The sequence below is a fragment of the Podarcis muralis genome, chromosome 10 (genome assembly GCF_964188315.1).
Source record: "Podarcis muralis chromosome 10, rPodMur119.hap1.1, whole genome shotgun sequence".
Taxonomy (NCBI): Eukaryota; Metazoa; Chordata; class Lepidosauria; order Squamata; family Lacertidae; genus Podarcis; species Podarcis muralis.
The window spans coordinates 51,328,848-51,344,508 of NC_135664.1; the positions used below are offsets into that span (position 1 = coordinate 51,328,848).

Here is a 15,661-nt window from a genome sequence, read left to right on the forward strand (position 1 = left end):
TGCTGAGCATGCGCGAAGGTGCAGCGGCCGTGAGAAGCCCTTTCTCGTCAGGACAGAGCAGGCCCGCGCAAGGACTCCTGAGCGAAAGGGCAGCCGTTGCAGCGAAGGGCGAACAGGCCAGTCTAGAGAAGAGCGGCGGCGCGCGGTTTGAGGAAAGGAGGGGGGGGGTCGCTTCCTGGACGCGGAACGGAGCGGAAGCCATCGCCGTTCTGAGCACGGCTCTCCCTCCCTCCCCTCCCCTCCCCGGCTTTTGCCAGCGCGCGCGCTCTCTCTCCCCCCTCTCGCGCGCCTCGTCCCCTCAGGGAGCGGCTGTTCTGTGGAGCTGCGCCACCTCCCCTTCCGGAAGGGGGCGCTGTTCCTTCGGCTGGCGCGCCGCGCCTCCTCCCATGAGGCTCCCCTGGCGGAGGCCGGGGCCTGCGCTGAGGTGGGGCGGGAGGCGGCCGTGGCCGCTGCGGCTGCTGCTGCTGCTGCTGCCTTAGGTCGATGCCTGCTCGCTTGCTCGCCTGCCTGGGGCGGAGAAGGGCGGCGGCTGAGCGGGGAGGCCAGATGAGGAGGCGGCGGAGGAGGCCGCTGCCGCCGCCGCCGCCGGGTCCCCCTCAGCCCCACCGGCCTCGCCAGGTAAATGCATCACAGGTGAGAGGGCTCACAGGTGCGTTTGTGTGTGTCGGGGCCGAGTTTGCGCCGGTTGCCGAGCCTCGATGGCAGCCCCCCGAAGTTGAGCCTTGGGTTATGTGGAGAGGGGTGCCTCTGGGCGCGTCCAGAGTGCCGTTAGACGATAAATCCCTTAGGCTGCGGAGCAAACGGCGATTTTGCAGCAGGCACTTGTGTCCAAGGAGGGAAGGCGCTCCAGAGATGGAGATTTCACGGAATAGTCGCAGCAGGAGCCAGGATTTCTATCATGCGAAATCTTAGGAAGGGTCGAAGGCAGGCATTGAAGCTCAGAGGCTTCTTTGCACGCAGATGCTTCCAGGTTCTCAATCCCTGGCGTTTTCAGGTGTTGGAGAGGATTTCTGCCTGAAACACATAGTGAACTAGAAGTGACTTTGTTTAAGGCAGCTGTGTATTTATTAAACAGCTTTCCAACGAAAGAGGATGGTACATTAAACACTGGGAGTTGGCAGGATCATATATGATAACATGGTGTAACGTATATGTGATACTGATGGGTTTGGTGTAGAGTAGAAATATGCTTAACTTTATTGGAATGCCAAACAAAAGGTGATAACTGATGCTCTTTTTCATTGCTGTAATATTGCAGCACTATGTTGAGAGACGAGGTGTGAGAATAATTAAAAGAATTTGTGGTTTGAAAAGCAGAAGCTGGCAGTACAGTCATTCCATTTTGCCTGTTGGCTTTTTATTCACTGTAATTTCTAGCACTCTCTCTAGTCTGTATCAAGAGGTGTGCATAGCTGGTTCTCAGCATGCACAACATGCTAAAGCACACAACACACCAAAGATGCTGTGCCTTTCAGCTGCAACAGTGCCTTCCCACAGAGTGTTCACCCCACCTCAGGTTTCACAATCCCTTTTGGAAGTGCAGTCTGCTTCTCATATTTGCTGTTAAAGTTGTAGTTAAGTTGCCTGATTGATGGACTTGCTACTTTGGTCCCTACACAGGGAGTTTACAAATTAGATTGCACCCATTCCATGCACTTCAAGCACTTTTATGTCATTTTTACATAATTCACCATTCATTTTAAGGGTGATGGAGGGAAAGAACGTCACCAGTAATGTACAGAAAAAAATAATTGTTTTCTTAGAATGGCAATGGCACCCACTTGAGAGGTGCCAGAACTGAATTCTGGCGAGTTCTGGCTGAAAAAAAGAACTGCCCAAAGCCATTTATTTTTGCAAATTTTTTTTGCCTTATATTGCTTAGAGCCGGTGTTCTTTTTCCTAGAAAATAGGTGCCGGTACTCACCATGAAGTTGTTACATTAAGTGCCACAGTTTTTTAACAACAACAAAAAGGGTACTGTGTACCCTTGAGTACCCCCTGAAAAAAAGCACTGCTTAGAGCAGTTTACAAGTTTCACAAGAAACAGTTCAACACTGGAAACAAAAAGTTCATTAAAGACACAGTATGTTGGTGATGCAAACTATGACCTTAAGGCCACAAAAAAGTGATGTCTTAAACACTTTGTGGATATTGTTAAGTCATTGATCCTTGTCCATATCAGCAGTTTTGAAGAGTTGTGGATGGATGTGATACATCTTCATGTTTTTGTGAAGGCAAGTGCAGAGCATTGTTTTCTTTTCAAGATTATCACAGATAATCCCTGCAGGTGCAGGGAGTTTTAGAGCAAACTGGAGAAAACTGTGTAGGAAACAGTACGAAGTATTTGACTATTTGTCAGAATTGTCTGACAGCATTCAAAGGAAAGGTAAATATTTGTCTTGAGGGGGTTCCTTGCTTCTGTTCTCTTTTTAAAAAATAATTTCTTAAAATTTCTACACCAGTTGCTTCTAAAAAACCACAAAGCGGTTTACAAGACAATAACACTGAGAAAAAATTACAACCATACTTTAAAACACACAGAAGTTAAAATACTAAAACAGATTAAAATTACCTCATCTTTCTAAGCAACTAGAGTGCTTCTCTGTGTAATGTCTTGAGTGACTGAGCATTTATAACAGAGTTAAATATTCAGTTACATGAGCAAAGAGATGGAAGAAGGAAAATAATAAAGTGTGTATGCCTAGTTAGGTAATAATTAAAGTTGAAAACTTTAATTAGCTGATTAATCAGCTTAAAATGAGGGCCAATTTTGTAATCGTTTTGTCTTGTAAACTCACTCTGTGTTAACAATTGATAGAACATTGTTTCTGATGTTCAAACAAACAAACAAATTCCTTCCAGTAGCACCTTAGAGACCAACTAAGTTTGTTATTGGTATGAGCTATTGTGTGCATTGCACACTTCTTCAGATACTTCAGATACTGAAGAAGTGTGCATGCACACGTAAGCTCATACCAATAACAAACTTAGTTGGTCTCTAAGGTGCTACTGGAAGGAATTTTTTTGTTTTGTTTCGACTACAGCAGACCAACACGGCTACCTACCTGTTTCTGATGTGTTCAGGTAATAGAGGATGAAAAAGGAGAAAAAGTAAAGGTGCCCTTTCCTTCTAGCGCTGCACAGTTACTTTTGTTTGTTGAACAGTAACTTCTCATATGCTTCATTTCTTCAAAACCTGTACAGCGGTACCTCGGGTTACAGATGCTTCAGGTTACAGACTCCGCTAACCCAGAAATAGTACCTTGGGTTAAGAACTTTGCTTCAGGATGAGAACAGAAATCGCCCAGCGGCGTGGTGGCAGCGGGAGGCCCTATTAGCTAAAGTCGTACCTCAGGTTAAGAACAGTTTCAGGTTAAGAACGGACCTCCAGAACGAATTAAATTCTTAACCCAAGGTACTACTGTAAAATAATATTGGGTCATTATTTGTGTTATACACCTGGGCTCCATACTTCTCAAATGCTATAAACTTAATTTTTACTGGCTTTCCCAGGAGGAGGAGTTGAATTGTGGGCAGTATCTAATTTCTTTTTATAACTGTTCTTACTTGTTACGTTTTTATTGTTTTATTATTGTACACCACTATGGTATTTTGTAATGTTAAGCAGTTCATAAATATTCCAAATAAATGCCACAGACCTCAGCACACTTAACTAGGCAAAGGTCTCAAATAAACCCACAAGGACTTCTGTGTAAATACAACAGGATGATACTGCTAGTGTTACTAATTTAGCTTGCAATATTTCTTAATCAGTATCTACACTTTGTTAAGCTAACTCCCCTACTATTCTATCATTCAGTGATAGAATTGTTGCACTTTCTAACATGTAGCAAAAAGCTATCCATGCAGATACAGATAACTTACAACTTGCACTTATTTAATATACACACTTGCCTGTTTTGTGATGCAAAAATGGTGTGCATAGGAAAAAAAGAAATGGCACGAAAATGGTGTGAAGGGGGAGGGGAATTGGGGGGAAATAGGAAAAAACGGAATCTTCTCCAGAGGATTGAGAAACTCTTGGAGCAGCATGGGAGGTTACACAAGAAACTGGAGGGGAAGATGGCCTCCTTTGCCATTCTGCTGAGGGAAGCCTTCATTAGAACAAAGTGCCTTCTGCCCACAAAAGGACATCACTGGACAGGCACCCAATATTAAATAATGTGATTTCTAGGTCCTGCTACACATACAATATTGATTATGCAAAAAACCCCGTACATCCAATGGCAATTGTATGCTGCCAATACAGTGGTACCTCAGGTTAAGTACTTAATTCGTTTCAGAGGTCCGTTCTTAACCTGAAACTGTTCTTAACCTGAAGCACCACTTTAGCTAATGGGGCCTCCCGCTGCCACCATGCCGCCACCGTCTGATTTCTGTTCTCATCCTGAAGCAAAGTTCTTAACCCGAGGTATTATTTCTGGGTTAGCGGAGTCTGTAACCTGAAGCATATGTAGCCTGAAGCGTATGTAACCCGAGGTACCACTGTATTGATGATGATTTTAGATGGCTGAAAATTCTTTTAAATAAATCACAATAATTGAACTTGTGAGCTTCTCATAGGCATGTGGATGGCCACCATGGAAAATATGTTGGACTGGATTAATCTTTGGTCTGATCTAGCAAGGCTTCTCTTAAGTTTTTGAGTTGCATTGTGCTGTACGCAGAAATGTTCTGTATAAATAAGTTTTTTTCTGTAGACCTGATATACGTCTCTTGATTTATCCTGTCAAAATGTGCAAAAAACAAATATTGTAGAAGTCTAGAGAATAAATCAAAATATTAATAATCTGGAATCTTTTACCATTGAAGAACACAATCAATAAATGACATGCTGAGGCTTGACCTAATCCAGGGATAGGAACCAGTTGCTGTGTGATTTGAGTTCTCATCATCCATGATCACTGGACACATGCTGGGACCCAACAGTTCCTCATCCCTGATCTAATCTCTGTGGGGAATGGTTTGTAAGGCCCTTGAGAACATATAACTATGTAGTGTACTGTTTGTAGCAGTGAATGTATGTATATTAAGTGGAAAACTTTGGGCAAGATAAGGAGCAGGTCTGAAAACTTGCTTGGCTGGAATTTTATCTGCATGTGTTACACGTTTTCTTTTGTCTAGGATGAATGAAATGAGCCTGAACCCTGTAGGGATGGAGCAGCTGACGGCTTCCTCTGTGAGCAATGCCCTGACTGTCTCGGGAAGCCACTTAGGGTTGGCTTCCTCACCAACACACAATGCCATACCAGCACCAGGTAACATAGCAAGCTGAGGGACGACGACTCTTTTTTGTGTTATGTATATCTTTGTGCTGTTCAGACTAGGGGAAGGTGTGTAGCTGACCAAGCCTAGGAAAGGTTGGAGGCCTGCATTCCTCCATTCAATGGAAGTTGCTCTTACTTTGTTCCTTTGTCTCATATTATGGTGCTCCTGCCACCGAAGCTTGGCATCTGTGGATCCTGGTGGCAATTCCACACACTTTCAGTTATATGAGCATTTTTGAAATGTTACCAAAAATACAATGTCCACACACAGTGCAGAGTTCTGCTGTGAAGCAACTCCCAAGAACAGCAGCAAAGGGGGGTGAAAAACTTAAAAGAAGCTTAAGCAGCATTTCCCCCATTGTGATAGAAACCAATGCTTTCAATGATCCTCCTCATTTTAACCCCCCCCATGCTGCTTCTTAATTTATTGGCAGTATAATTGCATTTTCTTTGCATTTTGTTTCTGCTAGGATTACCAGTTGCAATTCCAAATTTGGGGCCCTCCTTACCCTCTGCTTTGTCCCTGATGCTTCCAATGGGCATTGGGGATCGGGGAGTGATGTGTGGAATACCAGAGAGAAATTATACCCTACCTCCACCGCCATACCCTCACCTGGAGAGCAGCTACTTCAGACACATTCTACCTGGTAAGTAGTGTGGCTGGATGGAGACGTGTGTTGAGACTGAAGTCTTTACTCAGCAGGAAGGTTTATGGGAGAACCTCTTGCAGGGGGAATGAGTAATAATGTTGGCCCTGAAAGGGTTAGATGGCAGGATATATATTTCAGGGAAAGGGTTAAAAACTTGGTAAGTTAAGTGAGTTTCTCCCATTTTTAAAAAAATGTTTAACCATTAGTCATATACAGAAGCAGGCTTTTCGCAGAATTGTAGTCGTATGTCTTGCTTTCTTTTTCTCATGGCTTGAGAAATCTTGGAACTGCATAGAATTGCTATTTGTGAGTCTTAACTTTTTCATGATTTAGAGTTTTTATTTATTAAATTTATATCCTGCCCTTCATCCCAAAGGAGTTCAAGGTGGCTTTAAAGAGCAACAGCCTCTAGAACAGGAGTAGACAACATGTCACCCTCCGCATGTTTGGACTACACTCCCATTGGGCCCCAGCAGACGCTGCCAAGTGATCAGGGATGATGGGTTTGAAGTCCAAAACATCTGGAATTCACCATGTTGGCTATTAGAGATTTAGAAGTGTTGGATTTTTATTTGTATGTATAGATTGCTGTTAGGTTCAGCCACTTGAAACTTGACTTTTTATTGCAAACTGATCCTCTTCTCACTTTCTCTTCTCTTTTTCTCCCCTCTCTTTTTCTTTTCTCCCCTTCTTCAGGTCTTTTATCTTATTTAGCTGACAGACCTCCACCTCAGTACATCCACCCCAACAATATAAATGTTGATAGTAATCCAGCTTTATCTGTCTCCAACAACCCTTCAGGCCTAGATCCCTACCAGCCCAATGGAACGGTGGGTCTCGAACCAGGCATTGTCTCCATGGATTCCCGCTCAGTGAACACACACAGCACCCAAAGCTTGCATCCCAGCGACAGCCATGAGGTAGCTCTGGATACCACAATCTCCATGGAAAGTGTTTCGAGGGTTACCAGCCCAATCTCTACTGACAGGATGGCTGAGGAACTTACAATGGGTGATGTGGCTGGGGATCATTCACAGATTGCAAATGGAAGCCATAGTCATGAGCCTCTAGCTGTGGATGCTGTGGGTAGCAGCTTAACCACGGACACTGTAGGTCATAATGGCGTCCTCCCTATTCATGGTAGCAGCTTGGAGCTTCCTGTTGTTATGGAGCCTGACCACATTGCAGGCCGTGTCAGTGGTCTATCTGACAGGACGCTTGGCGACTCCATTCATGCAGTGGCCATGAGCAGCAATTCTGTGAGTGTGGCACTTTCTACCTCACACAACCTCACATCCCTGGAATCTGTCTCCTTACATGAAGTGGGTCTCAGTTTGGAGCCTGTGACTTCCATAAGCCAGGAAGTAGCCATGGGACAAACTCATGTGGATGTCTCCCCAGACAACCTTTCCTTTGTGCCGTCATCGCTGCAGATGGAGGACTCCAATTCAAACAAGGAGAACATGGCTACCTTGTTTACCATATGTGAGTGTTTGTCAGTGTATGTTTGCCTCAGTCTATAGGTATTTTTTTGCATTGCAAGGTAGCACGTTTCTTGCAGTAAACGTATTTACTTCTGGTGGCAGAGTCCAGCTGAACCATAAAAGAAATCTAACAGAAGTTGGGGGAAACTGGGCTAAATCTTACATTGTACAGAACTGTCATTTAAAGAAACCAACACTTTGGTGTGTATTTTTTCCTTTTTTGTCAGCCCAGTTGATTTCTCCCTTCCAGATTACAAAAAACAAGTTTTTTTCAGCTCATAGTGCATACAGACATACCTAGACACAGGAGTGGATGTGGGTTGTTCCACTGTCACTGCTCATTCCCTCACGTCTATACATACAGGCTCTAAAGTGAATGCAGCTCAATTGTTCTTTGCCCCTCCCCCCACTTTCTAATTGTCTCAAGTGTTTTCCCTGCTTACATGTTTGTTTGGTGTTTTGTTATCTTCATTATTGAAAAAAGAACACCAGCCCTGTTTCCCTTTTTAGCACTTATTTATATTTATTTGGAGACATTCTTAGCCACACTTCACCATAAAGGCCCAGGGCAGGTTGCAATATTATCTTGCAAAGTTAAAATCGAAACAGAATAGAAGACAATAGAAGTAGGTCCCTTGAAAATCTGCTCTGCCCAAAGAAAGGTACAAGGTGGTTTCCTGTTTGGTGGACCCTTTTGCCAGTTAGTGCTGTTGGGCTAGAAACTGGAAGAAAAACTTGATCAAGTTTGTGTGTCTTGACTTTTAAGTGGCTATGTTCCCACAACAGGCTTTCCTCTAACTAAAACTATGTCTATTTGTAAGCACCCTTCCATGTGTTTCCCCATCCCTGCTGCACATCCCTTCACCTCCACCTGCTACTCAGAATAAAGAACCTGTCTTTCCATCACATTTTAATTTAGTGTAAATTGGTCTTGTCCATGCAGACCTACAGTATGTTAATGATGTGTATTTCCTCCCTCAAATAAATAAATTAAAAGTTGAGCAAACCCAACTTCTGCAATATTTTCTGCCCTGGTCACTTGAAGGCAATTTTTAATTTCCACAAAGAGCTGGGCAAGTCATTACTGTATTTACAAATGTGCAGGATTAGAAAAAGAAGACTGCAGGCTCTTTGCGTTAACTATTTGTAACTTGACTTTTTGTATTTGTGACACCCTCATCTTGCCTGACTTGCTACAGTAACAACATCCCCAATGTTCTGTGTCCTCCCTCAACTGCAGGGTGCACACTCTGCGACAAGGCCTACCCATCTGATTGTCCAGATCACGGGCCTGTGACCTTCGTTTCAGACACCCCAATCGAGAGCCGAGCCAGGCTTTCTCTCCCGAAACAGCTTGTCATCCGCCAGTCTCTCATGGGAGCCGAAGTTGGTAAGGATACCGTTAACTAGATTTTTATGAGGTGGGGTATGGTTGATTGGGGAGAGAAAAGGAGATCCCAAGTGAATAAAACCTCATATGGTAATAGTGGAAAACAAGATAATTAAAAGGTGGCATTTGGAAAGAAATTGAGTCTGGGCAGTTCATTTGTAAATGGGTGTACAAGACAAGAATATCTGTTTTGTAGGCAGAGAATGGTGGGAGGTATTTTTATATTGTGCCAGTGCTTATTATTAAGTGATTAATGAGGAAAGCAATAACATTGTCGAGACTTGTTGCCTAGATCAGGGGTGGCTACACTGTGGCCCTTGAGATGTTGCTGGACTACCATCATCTGTGACTCTTGACCATGCTGGCTGGGGCTGATGGGAGTTGGGGTCTAACAACATCTGCTTCCCCACCATGTTTGCATTTTCTTATGTAGAACAGTTAACCTAGCTACAGCAACTATTATATAGCCCTATAAAATTTTAGTGCCTCACAGCTCCTTAAGGAAGGTAGTTGATCTGGAGGCAGGGGTAGATAATTAGAAGGTCAAGAGTCTAGCAGCAAGTCATTTCACTCCCACTCAGTGCAAGATTCTTAATAGGTAGTATTCTCTGTAGCATATTTTTTATGTCTGCAAAGGTACATTAGTTTACACTAATAGAGATTGTCACCTTTTCTCTTCAGGTGGGCAGTATTGTCAGTTATCAACATGTCTTGGATCTTCCTCCTTGGGTATGGCCACTAGATAAACTTTGGCAATGAAACTCTGACTCAATCAGTTAGTGGAATTAGGCCTAGGCATTCATAGAAACTTATTGGTTGTATTTATATCCATGTCTTTAAATGTTTCATTTAAGCCCTGTGACGTTATATTTAGTTACTTGTGTTCTTGAAAACGCAGCTCCAGATCCGCTAAAGTAGGAACTTTTATTTGGCTTAATCTCTGTTTTGCAAGGGTTTAATTAAGTCGGTGGGAGGGAGTGATGATTGAGTCTAAAACTGCCATGACATTGTTGCTGCAATGCTCATAAAGGGCTTGAAAGCCTTCAGGCCAATGACTTTCAAACTTTATATCTTCAGGAGACACTTTCTGCAGTGACTAACTTGTTACAGAACCTTTGTATGTCTCTTGCGGCTTTCAGGAGATCTTGGGGTATCTTCTAAGAGCTTACATTCAATTTATGTGCCACACCATCCAGGTCTGGTGGGTCTGTCTTCTTGAACTGATAGTATGACCTATCTCTCTCCTACAGCAGTACATTTGGAACCCCTTTGTTGAAAACCCTCTGCCTTAAGACATCACTCTCTTGGAGTGAGAATTAACAAGCTGGACAGAGATGTTTAGTGAAGTAACTGGGGAGATTATGGAGAACCTAGTTATTCTAACTGTGCAAAGAATTGGCAACCTGAGATGCTTGCTGTATTCCTGGCTGCTTCTGCAGTTTCTGAAATAAAAATTTTCTATTTTTGCAGGAAGTGCCTTGAAAACTTAAGTGAGCGCAGGAGGTCAGGACCTCACTTTCACAACTCGACTGAAAGTAAATGATTTGATATTAGAAGAAAAAATAGATTGATGCAGTGATTAACAGTTGAGCGTACTCCCAAGAGTTTTATGTGTTAGTAGTTGTTCCTGTGACTATCTCATTTTGTAGATCCTTTCATGGGCTGATGCTTAGCAGTAGTCCTCTGAGTGCTATACAACATTACATCTTTGCAGTGGTGGTGTTGGAATTTGTTAGGTGTAATCAGTGGATTGTTGTTTTTAAACCTCTTGGCAGGTGTGCTGGCTAGAGAAACTATTCCTGTACGCACTTGCTTTGGACCCCTCATTGGGCAGCAGAGCCACTCCATGGAAGTAGCAGATTGGACAGACAAAGCTGCCAATCACATTTGGAAGGTCAGTTTGTGTTGCCATGTCCTCCTCTTCATTATTGAACCTTGTGCAAAAAAGACAACGTGGGTTTGCCTGTGTGCATGCACAAAAAATGGCAACATGACATTGGGTATGGTGAGAAAAGTGGCAAGTTATCCTGAATTAAGTGGTATCTGTATGTATAATATTCCATTTTCAGATTTGAAAATGCTTGAGACTTGCCTTCCTTTTCCCCAGCTATAATGCTTTTCTTAAGAAATATAATGTTCTCTTAAGAAAGGTGTGTGGAGCTTTTGGCTCTCTGGATGTTGCTGAACTACAACTCCCATCAGTCCCAGCAAGCATGGCCAATGACTAGGGAATTCTAGTACAGCAACATCTGGAGGGCCAAAGGTTCCCTACACCTGTTTAAGGCTTGTCTGCACAGCAGGCAAAATTGAGTTTACTACTGTGGGCTTTATAGCTGCCTCGTCCTTCTTTCCTTTCATCCTTGTGAACTGAAGCCCTGTCAGGGAGCTCTAGCACATAGTGCCTTACAAAGGTTCAGATCATGGCGTCTTGGAAATCGGGGTGGGAGGGAGAATGTGCTTCTAGAAATGAAGCTATTCTCTAATAAAGGATGGTCCATAGTATGATGTCTTCATGCTTAGTTTACCCCATCTTTTTAGATTGTTTCCAGCACTTAAGAAATTTGCTGCAGGAAAGTCCTGGCTGTAATATTTCCTCCATGTAATATTTCCTCCATGCTGCAGCGACAGTCTCTGTGGAGAGATTTTCCAAACATTTCAACTGGCACTTCTGTCTTACTTTTCTCTCATCAGATGTACCACAACAATGTCCTGGAGTTCTATATCATCACAACTGATGAAAATGAATGTAACTGGATGATGTTTGTGCGGAAAGCCAGGTGAGAAAACAATACACTTAGGCAGGGTTAGGTATCTTAGTGGAACAGTCATACTGATATGATATGCATTCCTCCATGTATTGTATCAGAACCTTATCATTCTATCTCGCTTTTCTCTGCCCCCATTTTTACTTGAAATAGCACTCTTGCTTTCTTTAACTGCTTTAGTCCAGGCATAGACAAATTTGGCCCTCCAGATGTTTTGGGACTACAACTCCCACCATCCCTAGCTAACAGGACCAGTGGTCAGGGATGATGGGAATTGTAGTCTGAAAAACATCTGGAGGGCCGAGTTTGTCTATGCCTGCTTTAGTCCAATATTTTGGACTCAAAAGTGTAATTCAAGAAAACTTATTCCAACCATACGTGTTCTCATAGAACTACACTGGTTATCAGATGGTTTCTGGACCCAACTGAAAATGCTGTTCTGGCTTTTGAGACACACGTTCTGGCTTCTGAGACACTATCTGAATTTGGGGCACTTAGAGCAATGTAACTTTTAGGCCTAGGGACCAAATGTGGCCTTCAAAGCCTTGCTGTCTGGTCCCTGGGAGTGATTTTGCTTGACTACATTGTATACTTGAACTCCCATGTCATTTATATAAATGGAGGATAGAGGTAGGGGTGTGTTTGTGTGTGTATATAGAAACTAGCCTACTGTAGAAAGGTGAACTTTACATTCACTGCTCTGCCCACTCTTGACCTACCACAGGTCCCCAGAAAGAAATGCAGCCCTCAGACTGAAATAGGTTCCCCGCTGAAGGTTTAAATCATAATAATAAAAATAATACTAACACACCCACACTGGCAACTTCGGCTCAGGTTCACCTTTCATGCACACAGGTGTGAGTCAGAAACTATATATTACAAGATCCTAAGCCCCTTTGTTGCCCTGACATGTACCAAAAATATGCCAGCTCTGGGGCTGGGTTAGTTAATACGCTCCTACTGTGATCAAATGGAAGGGGACAGAGACAGCTTCCCCTCCTGCCTTGGTCATAGTTGGGCATAGGCTGTAGTGCAGTAGCTCTGCTATGGATTCTTCACCCATTCCTCAATAGGATTGTTCTGCCCTTCTTTAGGCCCACTTAAACCTTTCACCAGTACAGTAGCACCTCGGCTTACGTTACCTTTGGGTAACATGAACGGCAAATCCAGAAGTGTTTCACTGCATGCATGCGCAGCAGTACCTTCAGCTGCGGAAACCTCGGAATCCGACCGGAGCTCCGGAACGGGTTCCATCTGCAACCGGAGGTACCACTGTACAACTAGTTACCCTCCACTTCTAAGCTTCCGGCTGTATTGTTTGGCACAGAAGTTTGTGGCAAAAAGGGTCAAATGTTTTGGTGCATATTCACAGCAGACTTTCCTGAAATGGGCTGCAGTAAGTTTGGATGCAAGTCGCGGGGAGTAAAATATGCAGGGTGTCAAAGACATAGGATCCAGGAGTCCAGAGGTGGACATTGGAAATGTTTAAAAGTAAAACAATGACATCTGAATCTTGCTACCTAGAGCCGATGGGAATTGGAGTCCAACAACATCTGAAAGGACACACATTCCCCATCCCTGTTCTAAAGAAGCTGTCTGCTCCAGGATGGAAGTCACCCACTGTGTGGACCACTGGATGGAAATGAGTAGTACAGTGGTACCTCAGGTTACATACGCTTCAGGTTACAAAATAGTACCTCGGGTTAAGAACTTTGCTTCAGGATGAGAACAGAAATCGTGCTCCGGTGGCGTGGCGGCAGCAGGAGGCCCCATTAGCTAAAGTAGTGCTTCAGGTTAAGAACAGTTTCAGGTTAAGAAGAGACCTCCAGAACGAATTAAGTACTTAACCCGAGTTGCCACTGTATTACAAAGCTGAATTTCAGAAAGGTCCACTTCTTCATTCAGCAGAAATATTTTTTTCTGACAGCTACAAAAGTGGTCAGTTACTATTTTGAATTAGCTTGTACTAAGAATGTTAAGCATTCCAGAAATATTGATGGAATAAATATAAATACTATGTCGCATTTAAATTGGTTTCCCCTCTTCCCTGCATATAACAGGAATCGGGAAGAACAAAATCTGGTGGCTTATCCTCATGATGGAAAGATTTACTTCTGCACCTCACGTGATATCCCCCCAGAGCATGAGCTTCTATTTTACTATAGTCGAGATTATGCCAGACAAATCGGTAAGCAGTTTGATGCACTTAATTGAATGTATCCTGTAGAAAACATCCACTTGCCTTCAGTTTGCTTCTTATCAGAGCTATGTTTGAATGGATTTAGCTCCATATTGTTAATTTTATTCATGTCCAGAATGTGGAATTCTAATTCTAGGTAATTTACAAAATGTTTGCCAAGCTGGGTTATTTTGCAGGCTGGGAAGCTCAGTTATGAGCTTTGAAGCTTGTGCAACATCAGTTACCAAGGAACAGAAACTCTGTAATGCCCAATTTGCACACTGTTGGCTTTACAGCACTATCTGACCATTTGTTTGCACAAAGCTACTAGTTTGTAACTTTTTCTGTGCCTTTTTTTTAGTCAGGATTATTTTCTTGTCTTTTGTTCCTGCAAAATGCACTGAATAAAAAGGGAAGACCAGTCACCTTTAAGCAGAGCCAAGCTTGCAAGTATACGAGAGGTGTGGTGCTTGAAAGTCTGAGGTCTTGTTTTTGCGTTAAAGGTGTTCCTGAGCATCCTGATGTGCACACTTGTCACTGTGGAAAAGAATGTGCTTCCTACACAGAATTCAAGGCGCACCTGAGTAGTCACATCCACAGCCACTTCCCCAGCCAGGGGCACAGCAGCAACCATGGTCCAGGCCACAGTAAGGAGAGAAAGTGGAAATGCTCCATGTGTCCTCAAGCTTTCATCTCACCGTCTAAGCTTCATGTTCACTTCATGGGGCACATGGGCATGAAGCCACACAAGTGTGATTTCTGTAGCAAGGCCTTTAGTGACCCTAGCAATCTCCGTACACACCTCAAAATACACACAGGTAAGTGAAGACCTTAAAGTTCTGAAGTTGATAATGTGAGGCTTCAGTTGCCTGGGTTGTTAATGAACTGTATTGCTGTGGACAAATTTCCACAGGCAAACTCAGTATGAGCTCTCAATATAGTTTTTTATTTCTGTGAAAGAAACTAAATTTGTTTCTAAGTGACTTGTTTAATTTTTTATTAGCATTCTTTTTTTGCCTTTTTCAGAAAGTCCAAGGTATTTGGCAGCATCTTTGGGCTGCAGTGTCTCCTCCTTCCTACCAAGCCTCTTTCACTAGAAATGAACATTGTATGCAAAGTCCCAGCTGTTGCATACTGTGTGCCCCAGAGCCCTGCTTAAAGTCCCCTGCACAAAATAGAAAGAACATATGGAAATGAGCTTTATTATCTTGCTTGCATGCCTTTTCTGTACATCCCAATTTACCATTTCTGTTCAATACGTATTTGACTAAATGCTCTGTTTTTAGCCTTTAGCCAGATTTGAAACATTTTTCCAAAGTGGAAACACAGGGAGATAATGTGTTACGATGGGAAGGACTGTTGTGTGGCACTGTGATGGATCACACTGGGTGTAGGATGATGCAGTGTCCTGTCAGTAGTAAAATGTGAGGAGAGCTCAGGGATACATACTCCCTGGCATGTGAACATGCAGCTGCCCCACATAATCATTCCTTGTTAATGGCAAACAGGATGCTGGCTTAGGTTTTAAAGTGTTCATACAATTAGGTAAAAGGAACAATGTAAAATGGTCTTATACCCCTTGTTTAACTAATTCCAGGTCAGAAGAATTATCGCTGTGCTCTCTGTGAAAAGTCCTTTACTCAGAAGGCCCACCTGGAATCTCACATGGTTATCCATACAGGGGAGAAAAACCTCAAGTGTGATTACTGTGACAAACTGTTCATGCGACGGCAGGATCTCAAACAGCATGTGCTCACACATACCCAGTAGGTACCGTATTTTTCGCTCTATAGGACGCACCTTGTTTTAGAGGGGTAGAACAAGGAAAAAAAATTATGCCCCTTCAGCGAAGCGTCAGGAGGCGCTGAATTTTTTTCCCTTGTTCTCCCCCTCTAAAACAAGCTG

The 15,661-nt window shown here is 43.2% G+C and overlaps 1 protein-coding gene across 5 annotated transcripts in view; it reads left to right on the forward strand.

Annotated features, from left to right (window-relative positions):
• The window catches only part of PRDM4 (PR/SET domain 4), an 18,361-nt gene continuing 2,700 nt past the window's right edge, over positions 1-15,661 (forward strand). Inside the window, exons 1-11 of one of the 5 annotated variants that reach the window (XM_028745566.2) lie at positions 5-633; positions 5,146-5,279; positions 5,759-5,935; positions 6,740-7,423; positions 8,663-8,812; positions 9,494-9,541; positions 10,588-10,706; positions 11,504-11,589; positions 13,638-13,765; positions 14,260-14,574; positions 15,354-15,522. In XM_028745566.2, the coding sequence (XP_028601399.2) occupies positions 623-633; positions 5,146-5,279; positions 5,759-5,935; positions 6,740-7,423; positions 8,663-8,812; positions 9,494-9,541; positions 10,588-10,706; positions 11,504-11,589; positions 13,638-13,765; positions 14,260-14,574; positions 15,354-15,522 (2,021 nt within the window). In that variant the 5' untranslated portion in view covers positions 5-622. Of the gene's footprint in view, positions 634-5,145; positions 5,280-5,758; positions 5,936-6,634; positions 7,424-8,662; positions 8,813-9,493; positions 9,542-10,587; positions 10,707-11,503; positions 11,590-13,637; positions 13,766-14,259; positions 14,575-15,353; positions 15,523-15,661 lie in introns of all 5 variants that reach the window. The other 4 variants (XM_028745563.2, XM_028745564.2, XM_028745567.2 and 1 more) reach the window with 4 other exon arrangements.